A 26,567-nucleotide genomic window follows, 5' to 3' on the forward strand; every position below is an offset into this window, starting at 1 on the left:
CTGGAAGAAAAAAAAATGAGAATGGGTCATCAAAAGGGCTAGCTATATGGAAGGAGAAATAAGGTAAAAGGCTGAGATGTGGAAAACAGGAGAGATGCTTTCCACAGAGACCTGTCCCAAGAGCTACTCCACACCCACTTAACTCTGGACCTCTTCATCCTCAGCTCCCAACTGCAGGAAGATTTCTTAAGCACATGTATCTCTAGTGCAGAGGCCAGAGGCTGGTGTATTCCAGAGGTGCTCAATATAGATTTGCTCATGAATGAACCTAAGCAGACATGTCCTGCTCTCTGTATCCTGGCTTGACAGACCTTCCAGATCTTGGATTTTCAGTACATGCTCAAAGCTCAATGTGGGGCTTCCCTGGTGGCGCAGTGGTTGAGAATCCGCCTGCCGATGCAGGAGACACGGGTTCGTGCCCTGGTCCGGGAAGATCCCACATGCCGCGGAGCAACTAAGCCCGTGAGCCATGGCCGCTAGGCCTGCGCGTCTGGAGCCTGTGCTCCGCAACGGGAGAGGCCACAGCAGTGAGAGGCCCGCATACCGCAAAAAAAAAAAAAAAAAAAAAAAAAAAAAGCTCAATGTGATCAGAATAGAATTAATTGACTTGTCCCTCTCTGTTCTTGTCTCCACCAACTTTTTACAGTAATGTAGGCTTCATTGTAATTAATTCCTAGAGCACTAACTTACTTATATTAGCGGTAAGTCTAGTATCTCTTCCTTAAGATTAAGGGCTTCCTTAATCCTTCTTCCAGTTAGCCAGGGGTCCTGGAGGAATTCTCATTCTCCAAGGTTCCACCAAATATCTGAATGCCAGGAGAAGGGAGATGTCATATGCACCATCCAAAGGGCCTTGGAGGCACTGATGTCCTTGCTGATGTTGATTTTTTCATAACCTTCCCAACTCTTTGCTCTGTTCCCTAACCTCTGTAATGGCACCACCATCTACCTGGTCTTCCAGAAAGCTGAAATTTATTTTACATGTACGCTTCCCTCCCAAGCCTCCTCTAGCTACTATTTCTCTCTTCTCTCAGTTGTAGTCATTTTTCTTGAAAGAACTGCTTATACTTCCTGCTCTCACTGCCTCATCTCACAAGTGAGCATCACAGTCACGAATCCACATACTCCTTGGCCTTTGGCCTTAGTCTCATCCACTTTCTGCAGCACCGCATCTTTGCTAGTTCTTGGAAAAATGACTAATTATCATATTTGCCCACTGATAATCTACAAGTATGGGAAGCTTCTCTCTGTCCTCTTTTTCCATGACAGAATGCCATTACCAGGCTTCCACACTGAAGTTTCCCTTCTTTTGTCATAAATGTTGCTTGGATCTATACTTCTTAATAAGCAACGTGGAATAAGATGGCCAATTTTTCCTCCCTAATACCCCACAAACATCTTTGTGAAACAGGCACATATGTTTATATTTTAATTCCAACAAATATACTGGTTTAAAATTCTGTTATAATAAAGTCCAAACGCTTATCCTAATTTTTTTAAACAATGAAACTGTGCTGTAAAAATAATCGCTTGAAATAAATGGAGCATTATTAGGGGTTGAATATCTGGTTAATTGGAAATATTTGCTTTAAAGGCCTTTAGGTCGTGGTGGGGTATACATCTCCCCCACAAATAAAACCAACACAACTCAAACACAGATTACACACGATTTAAACTTAACTGTAAGTGGATTTATTATTTGTGTTGTATGTAACATTATGGGTAATTACTAAAAAGAAAATATAAGATCTTTCAAGAGCTACCTGTTCTTTGCTCCCAGAAGAATGCGTTCCCGTTTTCACACCCCACTAACTTAGATTACTGAGCTGGGGAAACAGCTTTCTTTTCCTAACACTGTAATACAATAGATTCCTCGAATAAGCAACGGGTTTTCCACCCTGATTAGACCTTAGAAACGCCCTGTTTAAAAATACTGAAACTTAGGGTCAACTGTTTAAAAATACTGTATCTGAGAGACCAATCCCCACAGAATCTTATTTCAGTGGTTTTTAGGGTGTGGAAATGCAGGCATTGAATTTCTTAAAAGCTCTCTGGGTGATTCTACTGTACATCTAGAACTGAGAACCCCTGAGCCTGGGCTTATATGGAGAGCTCCTCTCTGCAATAGACTTGCAAGCTCTGGAAAGATAATTATTCTTTTCTTTAAAAATTTTCTGAGATTTCCTAACCTTCTTGGTACCTTATTTTAATTTTTTAAAAAACTCTAACAAGGAAGCTTTTCATGTCAATGGAGTTAAACCCTGTATTGTTCCTCAGCAGCTATTTTGTGTATATATTCGAACCCTTGAACCATTACCATGCATAAAGGAAGGGATGGCACTGTTCTTTGGCCAAAGAGTCAGAAGACTTGGACACAGGCTGTCCTGGACTGTTGACAGGGCAGGTCTTTTAATCTCCAGTTTACATTTCATCTTAATGAGTTACTTCTAATCGAAAATGACAAAATCAATAGGATCGACTGACTTGAGATTATATCGCACAATTAAAAAGCAAGGATGAAAATGAAGTACAGAAAGGAAGGAAGCTGTGTGATCACTACTCTTACTGAGGACAGGTTCTGAGCTATGAGGAAAGCTCTGGATTAATTTCTTGTTGCCTTCACTATTCCTAAATTTATCCACCCCTCCTGCCATGAGATATAAGGAACCTGCAATGGAAAGACACAAATAAAAATGGCCGATTTTACATACGAACTTTATTGCGCTTATTACCAAATAATGATTTTGACCTATTATTTTTCACGTGGGATACAACAGTGGTGAGCACAAAATGACATTCACCTTCAAATTCCAGATCTCATTCTTGCTGCAGAGTCTGACGGTTCCTACATGACAGCAACGGTTTCATCATCTGGCCAATAATTTCTGAAATGACTATTGTTATTCTCCACCTTCAAATCACTGGTAGCCAGACTTATTTTACAACGAGGACACTGAAAGTTTTCAGCCTAATCTCAAACCTGGCTTACATAGGAAGTCAGAAGATAAGTAGCTAGAATGGAGAATAAGTGCCCTGAGTTCATGAATCTCAAAACACTTTTGGACTTCCCTGGCAGTCCAGTGGTTAAGACTCCACACCTCCAGCATTTCCACTGCAGGGGGCGCAGGTTAGAGCCCTGGTTGGGAAACTAAGGATCCCGCATGCTGCATGGCAGCGGCCAAAAAGATAAAACAAAAAGTCAAAAACACTTTGTAGGCACTCCTTTGAGGACTCGGGAGAAATATACATCCTCATGTTACAAAGGGAATTCATAATTAACTTCAAAACCAGCTTCCAGATCAATTATTTTCCTTCTAATTGCCTGCTGAAAGAATGAATATATGAATACAGCCCATTTCTAATTCTAGATGGCTCAATTTTTCTTTCTTTCTTAAGTTGGAGAATATGAGAAAAAAAGAAAAGACTTGCTCAAGTTTGCCAGGCTGGTTAAGACTTGCATGAAGCTTGGCTCTTTTGGGGGATATGTTCACCCCAGAGACTTATCGACGGTGTAAATATTTATCCAATGACTTACTAATAGGCCTCTTATCCCCATAAAACACATAAATCAATACCTCAAAAGCCCTCTTGTACTTCTTTCACACCTACTAGTTATATAGATTCAGCAAACACTTCCACTTACATATGTCCTGAGGTTTTTATTCTATTTTCTATATCTTCTGTATGTTTGTCTGCATCCATGAAGTTTGTTTTAGACTTTAAATTCCCTAAATTGTCCTGGATAATAGTGTATATAAAGAGGTACTTAAATATCTTTGGATGATAGTGATATTCAGACTCCTAAATGTGTATACATGTCTCATAATGAAATGGAAAAGAGAGGAGAGTCTAGAGATTAATGGAGCCATTGAGTGGATTCATCCATTTCTTAACCTCAAAGTTGGTGAATAATATCCTGGTGTTAGGGTGGAAAATAAAAGACACAAAGGATGCTTTGTGTTATCTATTAAATTTGATGAGGAAAGAAGGCTAACTGTATACAATGTGAAGATAAATGGACCTTAGGAACCATTTATTGTAACATACTCATTTTAAAGATTAGGAAATTGAGGTCCATAAAGGGAATATTAAAACCAATGGATAAGGCTTCCCTGGTGGCGCAGTGGTTAAGAATCCACCTGCCAATGCAGGGTACACGGGTTCAATCCCTGGTCTGGGAAGATCCCACATGCCACGGAGCAACTAAGCCCGTGCGCCACAACTACTGAGCCTGCGCTCCAGGGCCCGCGAGCCACAACTACTGAGCCTGCGCTCTAAAGCCTGCAAGCTGCAACTACTGAGCCCGCGTGCTGCAATTACTGAGCCCACGTGCCACAACTGCTGAAGCCCATGTGCCTAGAGCCCGTGCTCCGCAACAAGAGAAGCCAGCCCAATGAGAAGCCCGTGCACTGCAACAAAGAGTAGTTCCCGCTCGCCGCAACTAGAGAAAGCCCGTGTGCAGCAACGAGGACCCAACACAGCCCGAAATACATAAATAAAATAAATAATTTTTTTTTAAAACCCAATGGATATATTCATTGAAATATTTACAGCTCTGCAGGTTAACATTCCGGAAGCTAAGAATTTTTTCTATGGCCAATAGAGGGACCCTGTGGACAACAGAAGGACTGACCTAAAATGTTCCTTAAAAATGTCAATGTGATTATTACCTCAGAGATAACTGAGGAGTGCAAATCATGAATCAGGAGTGCACAACAATACAGGGGCTTGGTTATGGTGCTGTATCCCAGACCACAGCTCCATCTCGAGACATGATTCCTGTATTCATCATAAGGATGAGCTCTTGTTTACTCGAGGTTCCTAAACTCACAGAAAAACTCAAATTACAGGCAGCATAAATGAAGCTTTTGCAGGGTTGATACACATCTGATCGTTTTGAAATTTATTTGGCTAGTGTTTATTACTAGTTTTAAAAAGGAAGAATATATTCTATTACATCCATTCTCTTTTTCTCTCTCACTCCCTTTCTCTAAGTGCCTGGCGTATAGTAGACACTCAATAAATATGGTTGTTGATGAAATCAGTTTCATGCGATTTTGTTTAAATAGGGATTAGAAAAGTGTGTGTGTGTATCTTTTTCTCAGTGGTACCACTCACTGTTCAGCTTTCCTGGGGATCTCCTATAGTTTCACTTTCCCTTAGTAATAACCTCTTCCTCTATTGCCCTGTTAGTACAGACATTTTCTCCACAGAGCTACATATATCCTGCCTTCCCCCAGTTCTCTGTTGTCTAGCCACGGAGTCAGAACTCACAGTGAGAGGATGGAAGTGGATGAGAATCAGGGCTCAGAGCTATACCAGTCTGATTTTGCTATTAGAGCATGGGGAACAACAACAAAAACAACTCGGAACAGCCACACATGAATAGGAAAAGTCAGCACACAGTCAAGCTTCCAGTCACATCTTGAAATTGGAAAGCAGACAGTAAGACCCCCTCACGTCCCCAAAAGTATGGCCAAGGAGATCTGATCAATCTGCAACAAAACTAAAACTTCAACAGCAAAGATGGTATGTTCAGATATCATGGTACTGACGGAGAGGCTCATTTATTTCCAGAAGATTCTGATGTGAAACTAAAATTGACCGGGCAAAGAGGGAGGCGAAGTTGAACATTAAAAGTTAGCCCAGCACTTATCACTGAATTCTCCCTTTTAACCAAAGAGGATCAGAAAATGGGCTGTTTTCTCAGTCCAGTGGGATTTCCTACCTCTGTAACACTGGACTAGTGAACCACAGAAGACTCCAGAATATACTTTTAAAGTCAATGAAGATGCTGGGATGTTCCTGCTCAGCTCAAGATCTTGTTTCCTCCCTCAGCCTTCTAGGTACCTCCCCCTTGTTGGGACTGGACAGTGACATCAGAATCACAACTGGTGATATCACTGTCTCCATGGCAACAGTGGTGAGGCTACCAGAAACTGAGTGATCAAAGGCCAAGGGGAGGCGTGAAGATACATTCCAAGGCTTGGATGCTTAGTTTGGAAGGACTGGCCTTGCTTTCTCCAGATTAATTTTCTCATTTAAGTGTCTAACTTTGGTAGGGGATATGGGAGGGGGAATTTATGTCAATGGATTCCATTTAAAAGAACAAAGTAAGTATTACATATGAACAAATCCAGATGGGTGCAGAGAATAAGAAATTCAAGAATTGAGGGTCTACTAAATTTTTTATGCAAAGCCCATGGAATCACTTCAGTTTGTGGGGTCCAGCCTGGACTCTTCTTGATTATAAGCATCTTAATCTTTTTTATTTTTAATTTTTTTTGCGGTATGCGGGCCTCTCACCGTTGTGGCCTCTCCCGTTGCGGAGCACAGGCTCCGGACGTGCAGGCTCAGTGGCCATGGTTCACGGGCCCAGCCGCTCCGCAGCATGTGAGATCTTCCCGGACTGGGGCACCCGTGTCCCCTGCATCGGCAGGCGGACTCCCAACTACTGTGCCACCAGGGAAGCCCATAAGCATCTTAACTTTCATATTAAAAAAAAAATTCTGAGATATTTTGCCTAAACTGACCATCTCTGGGTTATAATAAATCTTAGATGGTCAGAGATGCAGTAGCACTAAGCCATCCTCTGCAATTCTCGACCTGAGGAACCATACTGAGATTGATCAGACCAAGAGCATCTGGTCGGCCATTTCTAGGCTTGAGGAGACTTTACTAGCAGTACACTCTCTTTGGAATGTTACCTTAGGTACTCTTTTTAATGACTCTCTGAACAACGCTACAGGATAAAGATTAAAATTGTTAACGAATTAAAAAACGACTTACTGGTTTACAAGCTTCCTTCAACAAGGTTATTTATCTACTGATAATCTTTTAGATTGTTACAGTGTCTTCATCTTTAAAATAAAGAAATTGAGTTTGCTGACCTCTTAAGATCCCCTCCAGCTCTAACACTGTGATTTTGATACTGGAGTGCGATGTGAACAGAACACACATACACTCACATAGCACTTTGCAGCTGACAAAGCACCTTCACGTCCATGTCATTTGATCCTTATGGTAGCGTGCTGAAGAAACAGGACAAGTGTTCTCTTCCCTGTTAGACAGATGTAGAAGCTTGGCCAGCTCACAACACATACCTGGTAGACTAGAACTGGGCTCTAACATTCTGAGTTTTAAGTCGATGCTGTTTCAACAATATCATGCCACCTTGAAACTAGTATTGAGAACGTGAAGCACTGTTTGACTTGGAGATGAAACATAATTGGCAATATTACACAGGTGTTAGGATGCGGCCAATGATAATGGGATCTATCAATTTATCAGAATCAGGAAGGTATGTTTTTATTCATATTGACTCCAGAATCAAATATTAGCAAAATGTAAGTGCTAAGTGAACATAGGATGAGGCCAAGAAATACGACAGTGTAGCATTAGTAAACTTCTCTGATAAAATTTCTTTAAGAGTTTCTTTCCTCTTCCAATTCACTGTGGAAGATGACATTTCAGTAAGCGGAGGGGGTGGGGTAGAATGGGACCAACCAACCTTACAAGCCTAGTAACAAGCCACTTCTGCTCACTACATGTCTTTTGTCCATCCCAGCAACACACACTCCGTTCTTCCTGAAAAAACAAGGCACTGAAGAAATGACCGAGTCTAGAAAGATTCCCCCAAAGGAGTCTGTTTTCTGATAAGCCCTAGGTAGATGTCTCACGACAGGTTGCTGATCGCTGTTGCTACTCAGGGAGCTTGAGAGGTTGCCACGAAGAAAGTATTCAAGAATGCAAGTCTTCATCTTTCTGGAATTTCCATAAGCTATTATACTTTCTGGAATAAGCTATTATACTTTCTGGAACAATGTAGACTCCCAATGGGCCCACAGTTTAAAAAAAAAAATTACAAACCGTTGCTCTAGAGAGAGCCACCTTGAGTTTCTTCCTAGAAAAATGTGCAGATGGCATGCATACACGCCCACTAACTTTTACATGACATTTCAGGAAGTTCGGAGACTTCCTGAAGCCCACTCTTTTTTCTTTGGCCACTCTGTGCGGCCTGCAGGACCTCTGTTCCCAGAACAGTGTTCGAACAGATACCCCCTGCAGTGGAAGCACGGAATCTTAACCACTGGACCACCAGGGAAGCTCCCTGAAGCCCAATCCTGGGTGGCAGTCCAAGTTAAGAATCCCTGGATTCATGTCAGGTGGTGAGATAAAGGCTTTGATAAATCAGAGTAATTAAAGGACGGGGGGAATGATAGAAGACGTCAGACAAGTCGTCTCCGAGGTAACCTGCCCGCAAAGACTTGAGCTGGTGACACGCCAGGAAAAGGGAACAGCAAGAGCCAAGGCTCCGGACGGAAGCTGCTCCGGTTCCACGACAGCATCCTTTCTCACTTCTATTTCTCGTCCTCACTTTTTCTCTCTTGGTCCCCGCCCCCTCCAGTCCCCTGGGCCCGAGTTTTCTCCTTAAAGAGCTTCCCGAGCGCAGGTGCCACGCCTCCTCTTTCCCCGCCTCACCGGGGCCGCCCCATCGGACACTTTCAGGGCACGATGAACTGAGAGTCGGGAGAGCTGCGGTGCTGCCATTTTGCCCTTGAGTCAGTCCCCGGTCCACTGTGAACTTCAGGTTCCTCGACAATACGAGGTTATCTTTACGGTGCACTCCAGACCGGGGATTCCGACCCTAAGACTCCTTTCTTTCTACTTCCCCTCCTCCCCGTCTCTCTCCGTGCCCCCCAGCCGCTCCAGCTCTCTCCCCAACACTCTTCCGGACCACTCTTCACCCTACCCTCGGCCCCGCCCCTTCCGTTCCCGCTTGGAGCCTGCGCAGACAGCAGGGAAAGATGCCTTTTGACCCAGCTTAGTTGCCGTAGTCGGCCGAGCGCCGGTAGCAGGGGATTGTGGGAGAAGATGGCGGCTGCCGTTCACCCCCGAGTTGTCAGGGCCCTGCCAATGTCACGTAAGTGTCACCGGGAACGGCGGCCCCGAATCGGGAGTCCAAGATGCGGATCTAAAGTTTGGGGAGTGGCACCGGTGGTGCAGCGGTCGCGCTGAGTCCCTGGGCACCCTGGTTTTTCTAGGTCCGGAGCTGCCTCTGTCCAGTTCCTCCTTTTTCTCCCCTTCCCCGGCTCACGTATTAAATTGTGCACCTGGGAAGTGGTCTTCGCTGGGAGAACGTGAGCAACGCGAAGGGGAGAGGAAAAGGGGACATGTGAAAGATCGAGAAACTCAGTACTGATAGGGTTGTAAGGGTTTGGGGTTATAAGAAATATTGGGGGGAAGGCGGCGGAGGAATCAAAAGGATGGGGGAAAGAAAGGATAGTGGAGAAAAGGTTCTTCATGGATTGACTTTATGACTTTGCGCAAACTCTTAATCGGTCTCAACTTCAGATTCTGCGCATCACAGTGGAAATGATCATACCACAATGTCAGGGAGTTTCTGAGCACTTTCTAAATCAAAAGCATTCCTACAAATGTGGAGGCGTTGAGGCCTCGGGGAGCGAGGGATGCTCAGGAGAGAGAAGAATCAGGACATTGGTGGGACAAAAAGGAAGAAGAATAAAAGAATATCTTAGGATTTGTCTAAGTGTAGTTTATTGTCCCTTCTGTTCTGATCGGTCTGCTGTGGTCCTCAAGTTGGAAACACGCATTTGCTTTTCCACTCACTAAGAGAGGCTAGAAAAGCAAGGAAACTGGGAATACAGTTACACTCCATCATCATTATTTCACCCTCCTGTCCTTCACAAACATGCCCTGCATCAACCTCCAGAAATTGCATTTTTCCATAGTGTATTTTAGTTATTACAGAATATCATTTGCTCTCAAAATTAGGTGCATGTCAGAATCATTCTTAGAGCTTTATACAAAATAGAAATGGAGACTCATTGAAGAGCTATTGAATCAGAATTTTTGAGACTGGCTCCTTGCACCTTAAACTTTCAAAAGCTCCACAGGTAGTTCTAATGTTCAGCAGGAGGTGAGAGTCAGGAGTATTTGCAGGATTCTTTTTAATTTTCCATCTTGGGTAGAGCTCCTCCACGCCTCTGGGCAGGTGGTTGGTGCACATCACTTATAATGGATGGTTTCGTAGCACTCACTTCTTTGCAAAGACATTTGCTGGTTCTTGTTGAACTGTTACATTGGTGCCACATAGTGTAGGTTGTGAATGGTAATAACGACAATTTATTGAGTTCCTGCTGTCGGCTAAACACCGTTCTAGACATTTTCATAAAATTTTTTCCTTTGACTCATTTTTTTTTAAACTTGACACCGTAGCTTGTGCTCTTTACCACTCTGCTTTACTGTCTCTGGTAAAGTAAGCTTTTGAGTAAACTCGGGAGAGGCAAGTCTAGTGTGTAACATAATCAAAACACTACAGAACTGTATAAAACATATATAGTGAGATGTGGCGAGACTATTAAGTACCACAGGATATCAGGAAAGGGAAAAAGTAGATCATCTGAAGTAGGGAGGGAAGATTGAAAGGCCAGTGGAGAATTGCAGCGCTTCCATTGATTTAAAAAAAAATTTTTTTTAGGGTTGTTATGATCTGGAAAATTAGAGGGGTTGGACATTTTCCTGGCACTAGCAAGGACAAGGGGGTGAGAATGGAGGCAGTGAGATGACCACCTGAAGATCTGGAATAGTAGGAAAGGAGGGTGAATATATTAGATGGGATCAAATAATGGAGGCCTTTGAAAGCCAAGCAGAGTTTAGACCAGTGGTTTTCCAAGTGGGTTTTGCAAGAGGAACCAATGGTATATAAAAATACAGTATTAGAACTTAGAGAAAAAAAGTTTTCTGTAGTAGTAACAATAGCTAACACATGGTTCAAACTATATACCAGACACTGTTCTAAGTGCTTTCATGTGTGTTGCAAAATGTGTATAACATATTGGTACTACATAGAACGTGCATGTAATTTACAAATAAATACTTTTAAAAAACGCTTATGCGGTGTGGAAGCAAATATGTTTGGAGGCTACTGGTTTAGGTATTAACAGTAGGAAACCAAAGTAGGTTTAATGAAAAAGGATATTATTTTCCTAACGGTGTTCCTAATAAATGGAAGAAAATGGAGAGGCTGGAACCAAAGAGGTTAATAACATATTTATTGAGAACCTGCAGTGTGAAAGGCACCGTGACGTACTTACCCATTTATTATTATTATTTTAAAACACTTATTTATTTATTTTTGGCTGTGTTGGGTCTTCGCTGCTGCGCGCAGGCTTTCTCTAGTTGCGGTGAGCGGAGGCTACTCTTCGTTCTGGTGCGCGAGCTTCTCATTGCGGTGGCTTCTCGTTGCGGAGCATGGGCTCTAGGCGCGCAGGCTTCAGTAGTTGTGTCACGTGGTCTCAGTAGTTGTGGCTCACGGGCTGTAGAGCTCAAGCTCAGTAGTTGTGGTGTGCGGGCTTAGTTCCTCCGTGGCATGTGGGATCTTCCCGGACCAGGGCTCGAACCCGTGCCCCCTGCATTGGCAGGCGGATTCTTAAGCCACCAGGGAAGGCCTTACCCATTTATTATTAATTTTCATATCAACCTTCTAAAATGTAACCTTCATGAGGCCAGGAACTTTGTCTTTTTTACTATGTTAGTCACAGTTTCTAGAATAATGCTTGGCTGGTGATTGTTGAAAAAACAAATAACCATGTGAGGTTAGTGTAACATTACTTTCTGAGGAATTTCAAAGTAATAGTAAAATACTCCTGGAATTCTTAATGTGTGCTGGGTAATGTGCTAAATGCTTTAAACACATTTACTCCAATCCTCATAACAATCCTTGGAGATGTTCATACCTAGACTCCAGTAATTCTTCTGATTATATTTGCTCTGTCCTTTATGCTGTGCCCTAACTTCCTTACTCATCCTTCTAATCATTCCCTTTCATACATTCTCAACTCCCCAGCCCTTATCCCTTTGACGTAAAAAAATCAATGCTGATTAAACCAAGCTTTTCACGTATGTTTTCCACGTATTTCCTGCCTGCCCCTGAGCGGCTGAGAGCTAAGCTAAGGAAAACTCCACAAACGAATTGAGTGTCCTTATTTTAAATCCATGAATGCAAATCGCAAGTGGATTTTCAGCACATTTTTTCTGGGGAGTTTGTTTTCCCTTTCTCCGTATGACTAGTTAACAGCTGCCAATCTCCTAAAACTTTTAATACGTGCTTCTGTCTTATCCTTAGCTTTACAGAGAACGGAAAGGAATCAGATGGGAACAATCTTTTGCCCACCATGATAATCTAATAGCTGAGCTGGATAATGCTCTGCTTCCCCTCCTCTTACAGTGTATGAGCTTCTCCTGGTCTGATGTTCCCTCATGTGGCCTTTGAGCCCACCCTCCCTAACCTCCTTCCTCCCCTCTCCTGAGTCATTAACATTTCCCCTCTGCTGGGTCGTTCCCATCAACATCTAAATATGGTATAATATTTCACATGAAAAGAACCCTTCCTTGTCTTCCTGTTCCTCTAGCCCCATTTTTCTTTGTCCCTTTACATGGTATCCCCTGAGAAGAATTTTCGATACTCCTCTTAGGACCTCCCTGCCACACTCTCCTAATCCAATCAAATTGCTCTTGTTCAGGCCATTTACAGCCAACATTTTCTATATCCTAGGGTCCTCTGCCCTCCTCTTACTTCACTTTTCAGCAGCATTTGATAGAGTTGACTTCTCTCCATCAGTCACTTTCTTCTTTTGGCTTCTGGACACCATTTTCTTTTGTTTTTTTCTCTCACCTCACTGGGCCACTTTTCAATTTCCCTTGCAGGCTCTTTGGGTTAGTCATGTAACCCCTCTGAGCCTTGGTTTCCTCATCTGTAAAGTGGCAATAAAGATAGTGTGAAATAAAATAATATCTATTAAGTGCTAAGAACGATGCCAGGTGCCTTTGTAAGTTTAGCTGTTATTTATACATTATTATTTTGTTACTATTATGTGTCTGATCTGCATTGTTTGTTTCTAGTCTCTGGTTGCAGTAACTATTTGGTAAGCTAGGCTTTTTCTCCAATTCCATGCTTTTGGACGGGAAAATCAGTGGTTTCTGGGCAGAGTGCCACTGGAAAGTCAGCTCTAGAAAGCAGAGCAGACTTATTGATACTTTCTTAGTTACTTACTTATCTACTTTTGATGATTTTCATTAGTTTTTATAAAGTCTGAAGTGTATTTTTATTTTTTAAAACTAATTTATTTTAACTATTTTTTTATTTTTAAAAAATTAATTGATTTATTATTTATTTTTGGCTGTGTTGGGTCTTTGTTGCTGCGCGTGGGCTTTTCTCTGGTTGCAATGAGCAGGGGCTACTCTTCGTTGCGGTGCGCCATTTTCTCATTGCGGTGGCTTATCTTGTTGCGGAGCACGGGCTCTGGGCCTGCGGGCTACAGTAGTTGTGGTGCACAGGCTCAGTAGTTGTGGCTCGCGGGCTTAGTTGCTCCACGGCATGTGGGGTCTTCCCAGACCAGGGCTCGAACCTGTGTCCCCTGCATTGGCAGGCAGATTCTTAACCTCTGTACCACCAGGGAAGCCCCTGAACTGTACTCTTTTAAAAAAATAATCTCTTACCTCTACCTCCAACCCATATCATCAACTCTGTTTTTCATTCATCATCAGTTTTACAGTCTGTTCCAGGTACGTCTTTTGCTCTTCCCTGCGCTGGGCTCATTCATTCCCACCCCTACATTGTTAGATGTGTTACGTGTTTCACGTGGAAATCTATCTCTCCTGTTATTACTCTTTCAAATCTTTCTCAAAACACTTTATTCAGGAGTCCTTCCTCATGATTCTCTAACTTATGGCATCTTTACTTTGCATTCTCTCTGCTCCTTTCATGTAGAGATTTATACTCTCTTAATTTGTAACTGTTTATTATTATCTTTCTTAACGTGATGTATCTTTTTAGGTGAATTGTATCCTATAGGGCAGGGAGTTTGCTTTCTAACTTTTATACATTTCCTTATGTCCTATGGATTTTTTTGTTGCAATAATTTGTGTTTATTGTTGCTGTTGTTACTTAAATTATAAACATTAAATTTAAACTGTAACCTAAGTAAATGAAAATACTGATAGCAAAATAATGTTGCGTTTCTAGGAAAAGAAGCTGTTTGAATTCATAGTCAATTTTATGTATATTCTGGGGTTCTCTTTAAGGTTCTTCTGTTACTACAATAGCCACATCTGTGTTTCATGGCCCACCGCAGCGCCAGCTTCATCACGCACTCATACCTCATGGGAAAGGTGGGCGTTCCTCAGTCAGTGGGATTGTGGCCACCGTGTTTGGAGCAACAGGATTCCTGGGCCGCTATGTTGTCAACCACCTTGGTAAAGTTCCTTGCGTTCAACGTACTCCAAAGCCATTTATTACAGTTGCCTAATGAGAACTGTTTCTTTTTATTGTAACGGCGTTTTGAACTGCTCCTATCTTGGATTTAGGTAATTTTGGTCTGCTGTACTTTATGAGCAGGCCCAGACTTCCTATATAGGACGTTAATACGGGAAAGGGGACTCTGAAAAGTTATGCCATCTCTAGCACGGCAAAATATGTTTCTTACTAAAAATAGCATCAATTCACCTATCATACTAGAATTTAAATGTTACAAAATCACTGTTGTATAATGAAACCATATTATGTGAACGTGGATCCTTGTTCCAACCCATTCTATTTTAGGTCGCATGGGGTCACAAGTGATCGTCCCCTACCGGTGTGAGCCGTATGACACCATGCACCTTCGCCAGATGGGCGACCTGGGCCAGATTATCTTTCTGGTAAGAGCCCGTGTTACTGATTATTGGAGGTGATAAATGTAAATTACGAAGGTCATTCTTAGCGTGGAGAGGTGGTATATAAAGCAGCAGCTTCATCCCAGAGTGGACCAAGGGCATCCTCCATTCACAGGCCTTTCTTGTAAACCCTGGTCCAGCAGTTAGCAAACTTTTTCTCTAAAGGGCCGGATAGGAAGTACTTTAGGCTTTGCAGGTCATAGGCTCTTTGTCCTGTTTACTCAGCTCTGCCCTTGTAGCCTAAAAGCAGCTACAGGCCATACATAAACAAATGGGAGCGGCTGTGCTCCAATAAAACTTTGTTTACAAAGCTAGATTTGCCTGTGGGCCATCGTTTGCCAGCCTCTGCTCTAAACCTGTGCTCTAAACCTGTGCTGGCCGGTCGCCATCAGCCACGAGTGGCTCTTGAGCCCTTGAAATGCGGCTGGTGTGCATTGAGGTGCGCTGTACGTGTGAATTACACATCACATTTCAAAGACTTGGTTCGAAGAAGATAATATTCAATATATTGTTAATAATATTTACATTTATTACATATTGAAATAGTATTTTGGATAAATTGGGTCAAATAAAATATTATTAAAATGAATTTCACCTGTTTCTTTTTATTCTTTTACAAGTGGCTAAGAGAAAATTTAGAATTACATATGTGCCTCGTGTTATATTTCTCTGGCACGGTGCTTCAATCGACAGAGAGAATCACCAATAGGGTGTTTTATAACTTGGTTGGCTTGGATCGACTTGACTTCCAGCAGTTCTTCCTGCGCATTCACTGCAGTGACTCTTCCTTTAGGCCAATAGTTAGTTGCCAGCGGGGTAGGGGGGATTGTGTGGGGAGACCCTTCAAGGGAGTGATGGGAAATGTGTGGGCCCTTTTGGCTGTCACAGTGAGCGGAGACCATACCGGTTTATTAGGCAGGGGCCAGGGATGCCGAGTATCCTACAGCACACAGGTCCTTTTCTCAGAGAATGATGCTCTCCCAGTGCCTGCAGTTTCCTATGGAGAAACACTCTGGGCCTGGGTGCTTGGGTCAGCTGTGCTTGTAGCTAACTTTTCTCACTTTCATCATCCTGCCTGGGCCTGAGCGCTTCCACTGACACACTTTCCTCTTTTAAAAAATGTTGGTGAAACATCCTTAGTATCCATTTTATTCACACAGATTATTTGTGACCTCATTAAATTTTGACTTATTTTTAATGGCATTCTCATTTATTCTTTACTGAAGATTCACAAGCTAAATATAATATTTATATTGGAAATTTCTTATTTCTAAAGTGTTTTTCTTTTCCAGAATCTTATTCTCAAATACCTGCTGGGTATTACAGTTAGAGGAGCTTAGCCTTTTCCTAGTTCTTTGTGACTGAAGATTATCAGTCACCTTGTCAAGCCTCAAAATTGAGGTATTTCACAAGTGATGGACAAAAACTTTTACCGGCTTGCAAATGTGGAGTCATTGGAATTAAGCTGAATGACACGTAGTCCGTGTTTTCCACCGGCGTTTGTTGTGTCTGCTCTGTTCCTGGCGTTGAGCTAAGCTCTGAGTGTGTCTTGTTGAACCAGACCACAGGGACAGACACAAAGTGCATAACTTTGAGTACGGTCATGTTTATGAAAGGGGAAGCCCAGGAAAGTTGTAACAGGGGGGACGCCTCACTGTATTGTTGTTGTTTATTTTTGAGAAGGATGGACCACCTTGGGTGTGGGGTGCCGATTTCCCCACTTTAGTCTCTGTTGGAAACTGCTGTCTGAACAGCCGTTTGGTTCACCAGCCTGGTGGTGCCCCTGGGCCTTATTCCTGGGAATTTGGTTTCCTGTTTTTTTTTTTTTTTTTTTGTGGTACATGGGCCTCTCACTGTTGTGCCCTCTCCCGTTGCGGAGCACAGGCTCCGGACGCGCAGGCTCAGCGGCCATGGCTCACGGGCCCAGCCGCTCCGCGGCATGTGGGATCTTCCTGGACCGGGGCACGAACCCGCGTCCCCAGCATCGGCAGGCGGACTCTCAACCACTGCGCCACCAGGGAAGCCCTTTGGTTTCCTTTTGACTGCTCCTCTCCGGCATCACTCTTGGGCCATTCATGCAGTTATGCCGCAAGCTCTTCCCCTCTGAGTCTTCTTGGGTTCATCCTTTCCCGCCCGCGTCATCTTCTCTGAAAAGGCCGTGTTAAGTTCATTACGTGTAGAGCGCTTTTTTGGTTGAGTGTGTTGCTTACCGTACTGCGGATTTTCTATAGATTTCACTTACTCGTCATGGCAGCCCCGTGGGGTAGGTTGCACTTTCGAGTTTCGCGTGGAGTTTGGAGAGAGCATTTGTACACTGTTCGTAAATGGCAAAGTGGAATTTGCATATTCTGTCTCTTGTACTGCAATCTCCACAGTCAGCTGTAACCAGCGCTGCCTGCCGAGGGCTTCATCTTTTTGCTCTTGAATCTGATTCCCGTAGCCCTCTCTCTCGTTTCCAAATTGCGCAGGCATCCTGTTGCTTGCTGTCTCTCCTTCTCCCCCAGGCCCCCACTTCTCTTCCGCTCTCCCCTCTTTTCTCACTCTCCCCGCCACCCTCCCTCACTCACAGATACAACTAAGAAATCCATACTACTTATTATCTTCCTGCAAAATGCTTTAAAATTTTATTTTCATTTTAACATAGAAAATGCTCTACCTTTGTCCGGGGGTCTTTAGTTCCTTGTCACTATTTTGGACAAGACACATCTATCTGACTTAAGTCCTAAACGACTGCTCACAAGTGCAGGTCTCCACCGAAGTCTGCCATCGGCTCGCCCTGAACTGATAGGCGGGTCACTTCTCTCTGAGTGCCGTTTTCATGTCTTTAAAGCAGAAGTGACCAGATCTGGGATTATAAAGAGTAAAGAGTTAAAAAGAAATAAGAAAATAGTCATGAGTATTCCCAATTTAACATTAACCTTTGAGAGACACCCCTCCTATCTTCCGTCCAACTGGTTGGTGCTAACAAGGGAGAGTCAGTTCACCTCCCAAATGATCCTCGGATGTTTGGCTGTATTTCATTCAGGAAGGGAGACTTGATTACTAGATTCCTTTACAGGCTTCTGCGGGGCAGTTGGGAGGACAAAAGTTGCCCTGCCCCGTGAAAATGAAGAGTGTCTTTTCCAGTTCTGTCACCTGCTGTTGCCTGAATAAAATGTGCTTTGACCTCTTTGTTTCCAGAAGAGCCAGAGAACCAGCAGAGTTTCTGTTGTAGCCAGTGGAGCCGGTGTGACACGGCACCGTCTCGTGGTGGCGACACACGGCCCGTCGTGCATCTTGCTGACGGGGGTATAGCTACAGGCGTGTTTTGTGCCAGGGCGCACCCCTGACGTTCTCATGTGACTGGCCCCCGCTGTTGCAGGAATGGAACGGGAGGGACAAGGACTCCATCCGAAGAGCTGTGGAGCACAGCAACGTGGCCATCAATCTCGTTGGGCGGGAGTGGGAAACCAGGTAAGCCTCTGACCCTCGTTCCTCCTTTGCAGAGCTGGCCTAAGGTGCAGTAGACATGGGCTGGGCACGTAACACGCCAGGGATTGTAGCCGTGGCATTTTTCATTAGCTCTTCAATGAGTGTTGGCTGAACCGCCTTTCCACAGCCAGTGACCACCCTCCCCACGTAGCCCCTGTGCTCCCCGAGCCGGGCATCCAGCTGGTGCTAAGCCTAGTATAAGAAGCGATAAAAAACCACTGTGGATTGTGCCCGTGTGGTGGGCGTCATCACCAGCTGGGGTGGGGCCGGGAAGGAGGGTTTTCCTGTCCCACCGACCGGCAAGCGGAACCCTGGGTTTTCTCGCGTGAACAGTGTCCCCGATGCAGCCTCCACCTTGTTCATCAAAGGTGGCGCGCGCGCCAGTTTGAACAGTTCTTTGTAGCCCTCGTGTGGGTTGTTTATCAACAAGAATGTTTTAATCCTGTGGTTCCGCGGCACTCTGTTCATGCCTCTTTCTTCACATTTATGAAAGTTTGACTTAGACTTACTTAGATATGTCTGCCTCATCACATAGTTTTAAGTTCTTTGATGGCTTGGAGGGTCTTATTGAGCTTTATAGCTCCCGTGATGACTAACAGTGCTTTCGTACAGAGCAGCCACTTAGTTCATGTTGTTGGGTCTAACTGGGGAGTGACGTATTTTTTTTTTTTTTTTTTAATATGGAACGCTTCGTGAATTTGCGCGTCCCCGTTGCGCAGGGGCCACGCTAATCTTCTCTGTATCGTTCCAGTTTTCGTATATGTGCTGCTGAAGCGAGCACTGATGTATTTTTTTAGTTTCCTTTTTTTCCCCTGAGGAAAACAAAGGTCTGGGGGTGAGCAGTGGTTTCCCCTTCAGCACCCAGCACTTCTCCCCTCCCCGCCCAGTCAGTGCAGCCAGATGTTTTTAAAGGGCCTCAGCCTTGGGATTCCTTGAGGACAGAGAATAGTATGTATGCTGATTTATGACTTATAGTAAAGCCTTACATTACGCATGGTAATGGCAGTGAGGAGGCCTGTAAAATTTTTTTTAAATATTAGTTTTGACTTTGGGTTAAATTGTTGCTACTTAAAAGTGTAACTATTGGGCTTCCCTGGTGGCGCAGTGGTTGAGAGTCCGCCTGCCGATGCAGGGGACGCGGGTTCGTGCCCCGGTCTGGGAAGATCCCACGTGCCGCGGAGCGGCTGGGCCCGTGAGCCACGGCCGCTGAGCCTGCGCGTCCGGAGCCTGTGCTCCGCAACGGGAGAGGCCACAACAGTGAGAGGCCCGCGTACCACAAAAAAAAAAAAAAAAAGTGTAACTATTGATATTATGAATTCCAGCAATATTATGAAAACCAGCTATCACAGTATGCTTTGAAATCCTGAGTCAGGTGTTCTTAACCGATCCCTATTGTTTCCTTCTAGAAACTTTGATTTTGAGGATGTTTTTGTAAAGATTCCCCAAGCAATCGCTCAAGTGTCCAAGGAAGCTGGAGTTGAAAAATTTATTCACGTTTCTCATCTGAATGCCGATATTAAAAGCTCTTCTAAATATCTGAGAAATAAGGTAAGAAACAAGTTGATTTGGGAAGTGGTTCACAGAGCTTGAGTTTCTTAGCCCCTTGGTTTCCAAGTGAGAAAGGTTTCTCACTGACGTATCCAGAATCAAGGGGGATTTCTCTAATTCTCCATACCCAGAATGTGATTGTTGTGTGGCTGAGTTGTAGCTGAGCGCCTTCTGTTTGCAGGGAACCGTGCTAAGCGGCCTCAGAGGTGGGGGTAGATCATATACTATTACCCGCCCTCCTGGGTGTAAAGTTTCTTGGCACGTCATAGACTTACAGAGCAAACACAAAAATGGTAGAGTATATGCTTCCTGTATAAGAGTCATACCTGTGTCAGCCACCAAAGCTAAAGGGCCATCCTTCTTTCTCTGACCCTTTGCATAGTCATGGTCTTATGCCATGCTTGGAGGGGTGATGTGAAGGCTGGGGGTGACAGGATAAGTATTTGCCAGGGAAAATGGCTGTTCACATTGTAGTTAGGCTTCTTGGAGTCCCAGAAACCCCACTGTGGTCCAGATTGTACCTAGGGATTGAGCAGCCTGGTTTGGAGTCGGTCTGTAACCTGAAATGTTTTATCATTAAGGACTCAGTAGGGACTGCGGTGCCCGGGAATGCCTTCAGCATTTGGTTCCTGCCGTAAGGAGCCTGCTTTGGGTCAGATTGATAAGGACCACAGAGTTCCTTGACACTGGCTCCAGCTTTTGGTTCCACTGCATTCTTTAATTGAGCAAATTATTTATTAAGCACCTACTATGTGCTCCATGTTGTAGTAGGTGCTGGGGATACAGGGTAAATAAAACACACATATGGTCTTAGCCACATCTAGTTTCTAGTCCACTGAGGAAAATAATTCCAGATGCACTAGGTGTTGCAAAGTAACTTGGGGGATCTTTACAAAAACAACCTCAAAATCAAAGTTTCCGGAAGGAAAAATTAGGAATTGGTTAAGAACACCTGACTCGGGATTTCAAAGCGTTCTGTGATAGGCTGGTTTTCATACTATTGCTGGAATTCATAATAGCAATAGTTACACTTTTAAGTAGCAATGATTTAACCTGAAATCAAAATTAATACTTTTTAAAAATTGTACAGGCCTCCTCACCGTCATTACCGTACTTAACGGAAGGCTTACGATAAGTCATAAGTCAGCATACACGCTATTCTCGGGACGAGAGCGAGAGAGGGAGTGAGAGAGTGAAGGCCGTGCCGGCCTCTGCCCTAGCGCTCAGAGAACCATCCGCATTCGCGATTGTTTGGAGGGGGCGGAGGGTGGGTAGTCAGTGGGGAGGGTGAGGGAGGAGGCGGAGGTGCCCAGCCCTCAGGCTTAAACCCCTGGATGGATGGTGGTGCTCCTGTTGAACAAAATGAGGAACCCCTGAGAAGGACCGGGTGCTGGGGGCGGGGTTCTCAGCCTTAGTGGCCCATTAGAATCGTGGAGGGGACTGAAAAATCCTGATGCCCAGGCCACCCAGACCAATGGAAATAGCAGCTCTGGCGGTAGGACCCGGGCATCAGGATTTACACCTCTCCCTGTGTATTCCCAATGTGTAGCACAAGTTGAGAGGTACTATTTGTGGAGAATGGAAGAGGGTGATCCAGTTTGGGCCTCGGGTTGCATCTCAAGTGCATGTCAGTCACCCAGGTCCCAGTGGAGAATGGGGTTTAAGATCCCGGAGCTCTGAAGAAAGAGTGTGGTTGGGGACATGAACGTGGGAGTCCCCGCTGTTTGTTGTTAATTGAAGCGACCCGGGGGGACAGGGTGGCCTCATGGGGATGAGTCGAGAGCAGAGAGCTCTGGACAGCGCCCAGAGGAGCACTGACGGGGTGTCTGGGGGACGAGGACAAGGATGCACCCGCAAAAAGCAAACAAGAGGACTGAGCAGGGTGGACCCGGAGAGGCAGGAGGGACACCAGGAGCGTCTGAGGTTACAGAAGCGGGGGGCAGATGAAGAGGTGAGTCAGAGCCGCAGGGTCAGCCGGGGTCTACACCGCAGGTCCTCGGTGGGCTTATCGGGAGCAGTCTGAGCAGGGGTCGGGGCAGCAGGTGCGTGACGGGCAGGCAGGGGTGGAGGCGGCAGGGACAGGAAGACGGCATCGTTCTCAGCTGGTTTACTAAGAGGAAGGAGGGGGCAGGAGGCTGCAGGGCCGTGTGGAGTTGGAATTTCTCTTCTCTTTTTTTTTTTTTTTTTTTTGCGGTATGCGGGCCTCTCACTGCTGTGGCCTCTCCCGTTGCGGAGCACAGGCTCCGGACACGCAGGCCTAGCGGCCATGGCTCACGGGCTTAGTTGCTCCGTGGCATGTGGGATCTTCCCGGACCAGGGCACGAACCCGTGACCCCTGCATCGGCAGGCGGATTCTCAACCACTGTGCCACCAGGGAAGCCCTCTCTTCTCTTTTAAGGTAGACGATCTTGACGTTGAAATGCCAGTGGGAAGGTGCAGGTGTGGGGAGCCCGACTGCAGATGTGGGCAGGAGTACAGGGCGGGTTCCTGAGAAAGTGACAGGAGGTGACTTCCTCCACTCTGGTCACGAAGGAGGAGAGAGTGTTGCTTCGTGCACCTGGCTTTGTCGATTCAGCACTGGGAACACCAGGGGGTTTTTCTCTGCTGCTGTGCTTTCTCCTTGAATTAGAAGATGAAGTCATTCACTGGAAGGAAGAGGGGAAAGTAAGGGAGAAATTTGGATAGAACAGAAAAGGTTTGAAATTTGTCAACTGGAAATGTAAACTAATTAGAAGGAAACCCTATTTCTGGGAAATGTTATGAGCCCGGTTAAAACTGGGGACAGGAATTTATGTGTTACCAATTGATGATCTGTACTTGTTTATCTTCCTGTAGCTCTGAAGGCAGCAGGAGTGCATGGCTTAAAGAAGGAGGCTAGTGGGGTTCTTCCAGGATTGGGATTTTGCCTGTTGGGGGGAGTAAAGGACAAGGGGACAGGTAGTCTACAGTATCGCTAAGAGAGCGATGGAAAAGTTGGGCCATGGAATCTAATCTGGGGCAAGGGACGTTCGGAGGCATTGGTGGGGAGGAGGGCAGACCCAGTGGACTCGGGTCCCCAAGAAGTTGAAGGAGCACATCTCAGGAGCAGAGAACAAGCAGGCTGGCAGCACAGGAGCTGGTCATCTGAAAGCAGCATGTCTTCATGTAGGGCTCAGAGGAGGGGCACTTGGGTTGTTCTGGTCTGAGGCCTCCAAGTTGAGAGTGGCTGAAGTGGGGTAAAGATGAGGTCCCTGGAGTCGAGAAGCTCAAGAAACGGAGGCCCAGGTCCACCGGGGCTCTGATGTCACCCCCGGCGGGTGCGGGTAGGCAGGATGGCTGAGCCAGGTGCTGGTGTCTGCACCTTGTCTAGGAAGTGAGTCTACTCTGATTTTTCTTCATAAACTTCCTTAGAATAAATATGGGAAGAAACCCAGCAAGAGCTATAAGAGGTGGAGCATTTTTATGTGTTAGTATTTTTTAAAAAAATTTCGCGTAGACTTGTCTCCTCCTTACCATGAGGAATGTATTCCAAACCCCCCAGTGGATGCCTGAAACTGAGGATGGTTCCGGACCCCGTATATACTTTGCTTTTTCCTATATGCACATACCTATGATAACGTTTCACGTATGAATTAAGCACAGTAAGAGACTAACAACAATGACTACTAATAAAGTAAACAGTTATAACAATAGACTATAATAAAAATTTCATGAATATGGTCCCCCATTCTCTCACTCAACATCCGCTGACTGTACTCACCCTTCTTCTTGTGACGATATGAGATACACGTGCCAGCAGGCCCGAGCAGGATGACATGAGATTTCATCACGCCGCTCAGAACAGCACACGATTTAAAACTTATGAATTATTTCTGGAATTTTCTGTTTAATATTTTTGGACCACAGTTGACCGCGGGTATCTGAAATTGTGGAAAGCGAAACTGAATATAAGGGCGGGGGCGGGGGTGACTGTAGCTGAGTGTTATGAATAATATGATTCCCTTAACCTGGAGGAAATATGACCTTGAAATATACGTAGCGTCCCCATAGGGGAAGGAGTGGGAGCTTCGTTAACTCACCGCAGAACTCTGTTGTGTTTGGTTGTTTAGGCTGCTGGAGAGAAAGAAGTGAGAGACACATTTCCAGAAGCTACCATCATAAAGCCATCGGACATCTTTGGAAGAGAGGATAGATTCCTCAATTATTTTGCAAGTAGGTCTTCTTCCTTAATCGTAGGAGGGGGAATGCTGGTTAACCAGGTTCAAGTTAATCACAGGCAAACTATCTTCTCTGACTGGAAGATGGAGGTTGTATTTTTTTCCCCTCGAGTTGCCTTTTTCTCCCCAAAGGTTCTCTTTTCCCTGTCAGCATGGTCCCTCTCGTGATCTTCGTCACTCTGTATCAAAAGAAGCAGCTTAAAATGCTGCACTGAAAAGTTGCGAGATCTTTAGGAGTATGATCTGTTTCAATTAAATCTGTATCTTCAGGAAAAAAAAAAAAAAAGCAGCAGCTGAGATGCCTGCAAGGAGCATGGACTTGGGAGTTTGAGACCTGACTATGAATTGGGTCCTGGGACTAACTAGCTCTGGGACTCTGGCAGGTCTCTGAATGTAGCAGCTTCTTCATCTGTTAAGATGAACATGATGATGTCTGCCTGAGAACCAGTGTGCCGGTTAATGGAGTAGCTATAGCCTATGTTACAGCACCTGGCATGGGGTCAGTGCCTCATTTATACTTGGCCTACGAAGCCCCGGTTTTCTTAGCGCCGCCTCACTTTCAGTCTGTTTTCCAAGTCACTTAGGTGATGGTTTTGAAAGACAAAGAGGTAGCATCCTACTTTGTCAGACACACGTGCTAGGTCATAAGAGTGGGGTCCTAACCCGCAGGATTAGTGGCCTTAGAAGAAGAGGAAGAGAGAGATCATTCTCTCCCTCCCTGTGTGCCCTGAGGAAAAGCCATGTGAGAACGTAGCCGGCTGCCTTTAAGCCAGGAAGAGAGCTCTCACCAGGAACCAGATCAGCCGATACCTTGATCTTGGACTTTCCTGTGTCCAGAGCTATGAGAAAATAAATTTCTCTTGTGTAAATAAGCCACTCAGTCTGTGGTATTTTATTGTGGCAGCCCGAGCAGACCACACAGTCTTAACCATTTCTAAGTGTACAGTTCAGTACCATTATGTGTATTCACATTGTACTGCAAACGATCTCCAGAACTCTTTTGATCATGCAAAACTGAAGCTCTGTATCCATCAAACAACTTCCCATTCCCCCCTCCCCCCAGCCCCTGGCAACACCATTCTACTTTCTGTCTATGAATTTGACTACTCTAGGTACTTCATATAAGTGGAATCAGACAGTGTTTGTCTTTTTTGTGACTAGCTTATTTCACTTAGTATAATGTCTTCAAGGTCCATCCATGTTGTAGCATGTGACAGGATTTCCTTCCTTTTAAGCTGAATAATAATCCATTGTATGTATAGACCACATTTTGTTTATCCATTCTTCTGTCAGTGGACACTTGGGTTGCTTCCACCTTTGCATTATTTTATCTGAATAATGCTGCTATGAGCATGGGTGTACAGATATCTCTTTGAGACCCTACTTTCAGTTCTCTGGGTTATATATCCAGAAGTGAAAATGCTGGAGCATATCGTTCGATTTTTAATTTTTGGGACTACCATCTGTTTTTCCTTAATGTCTGTACCATTTTACATTTCCACCAACAGTGCACAAGGTTCCAATTTTTCCATATCCCCATCATCACTTGTTATTTTCTGTTTTTTTGTTTTTGTTTTTGTTTTTGTTTTTTTTGTGGTACGCGGGCCTCTCACTGTTGTGGCCTCTCCCATTGCGGAGCACAGGCTCCAGACGCACAGGCCATGGCTCGCGGGCCCAGCCGCTCCGCAGCATGTGGGATCTTCCCGGACCGGGGCATGAACCCACGTCCCCTGCATCGGCAGGCGGACTCTCAACCACTGCCCCACCAGGGAAGCCCTATTTTTTGTTTTTTGATAGTAGCCATCCTAATGGGTATGAGGTAATATCTGATGGTTTTGCCCTAATGATTAGTGATGTTGAGCATCTTTTCACGTGCTTGTTGTCCATTTGTATATCTTATTTGGAGAAATGTCTATTCATGTCCTTTGCTCATATTTTAATTGGGTGGTTTTTTGTTATTGTTGAATTATAGGAGTTCTTTATACATTTTGGATAGTAACCCCCTTCCTATCAGACATATGATTTGCAAACATTTTTACACTGTTAATTGTGTCCTTTGTTTCACAGAAGTTTTAAATTCTGATGTAGTCCAGTTTATCTATTTTTACTTTTGTTGCCTACACTTTTGGTGTCATAGCCAATAAGTCATTGCTAAATCCGTTGTCACGAAGCTTTTCCCCTCTGTTTTCTTCTAAGGGTTTTGTACTTTTAGCTCTTATGTTTTGGTCTTTGATCCATTTTGAGTTAATTTTTATGTATGGTGTGAGGTAAGGTTCACTTTCATTCTTTAGCCTATGGATATTCAGTTTTCCCAGCATCATTTGTTGAAAAGACTATCATTTCTCCTTTGAATGGTGCTGGCACCTTGTCAAAAATTTTTTGGCCAGATGTGCAATGATTATATCTCTCTATTCCATTCCATTGGTCTATGTCTGTCTTTATGCCACTGTTTTGATCACTATACACTGTTCTGATTACTGTAGCTTTGTAGTAAGTTTTGAAATCAGGAAGTGTGAAACCTCCAACTCTTTTCTTTTTCAAGATTGTTTTGGCTATTTGGGGTGTCTTAATATTCCATATGAATTTTAGAATGGAGTTTCCTGTCTTTCTGCAAGA

At 44.5% G+C, this 26,567-nt stretch overlaps 1 protein-coding gene and 1 non-coding gene across 2 annotated transcripts in view; one reads left to right on the forward strand and one right to left on the reverse strand.

Moving 5' to 3' along the window:
- Positions 1–8,506: 8,506 nt before the first annotated feature.
- Positions 8,507–26,567, forward strand: part of NDUFA9 (NADH:ubiquinone oxidoreductase subunit A9) — a 29,614-nt gene continuing 11,553 nt past the window's right edge. The window contains exons 1-6 of the mRNA XM_059082709.2: positions 8,507–8,923; positions 14,107–14,277; positions 14,624–14,721; positions 18,098–18,189; positions 19,614–19,755; positions 23,844–23,946. Of these exons, the coding sequence (XP_058938692.1) occupies positions 8,875–8,923; positions 14,107–14,277; positions 14,624–14,721; positions 18,098–18,189; positions 19,614–19,755; positions 23,844–23,946 (655 nt within the window). The 5' untranslated portion in view covers positions 8,507–8,874. The remainder of the gene's footprint in view (positions 8,924–14,106; positions 14,278–14,623; positions 14,722–18,097; positions 18,190–19,613; positions 19,756–23,843; positions 23,947–26,567) is intronic.
- Positions 18,882–18,988, reverse strand: LOC131767585 (U6 spliceosomal RNA). The gene has a single exon (XR_009338784.1). It is a non-coding gene; the product is annotated as a U6 spliceosomal RNA (small nuclear RNA).

This window comes from Kogia breviceps, chromosome 12 (genome assembly GCF_026419965.1).
Source record: "Kogia breviceps isolate mKogBre1 chromosome 12, mKogBre1 haplotype 1, whole genome shotgun sequence".
Taxonomy (NCBI): domain Eukaryota; kingdom Metazoa; phylum Chordata; class Mammalia; order Artiodactyla; family Physeteridae; genus Kogia; species Kogia breviceps.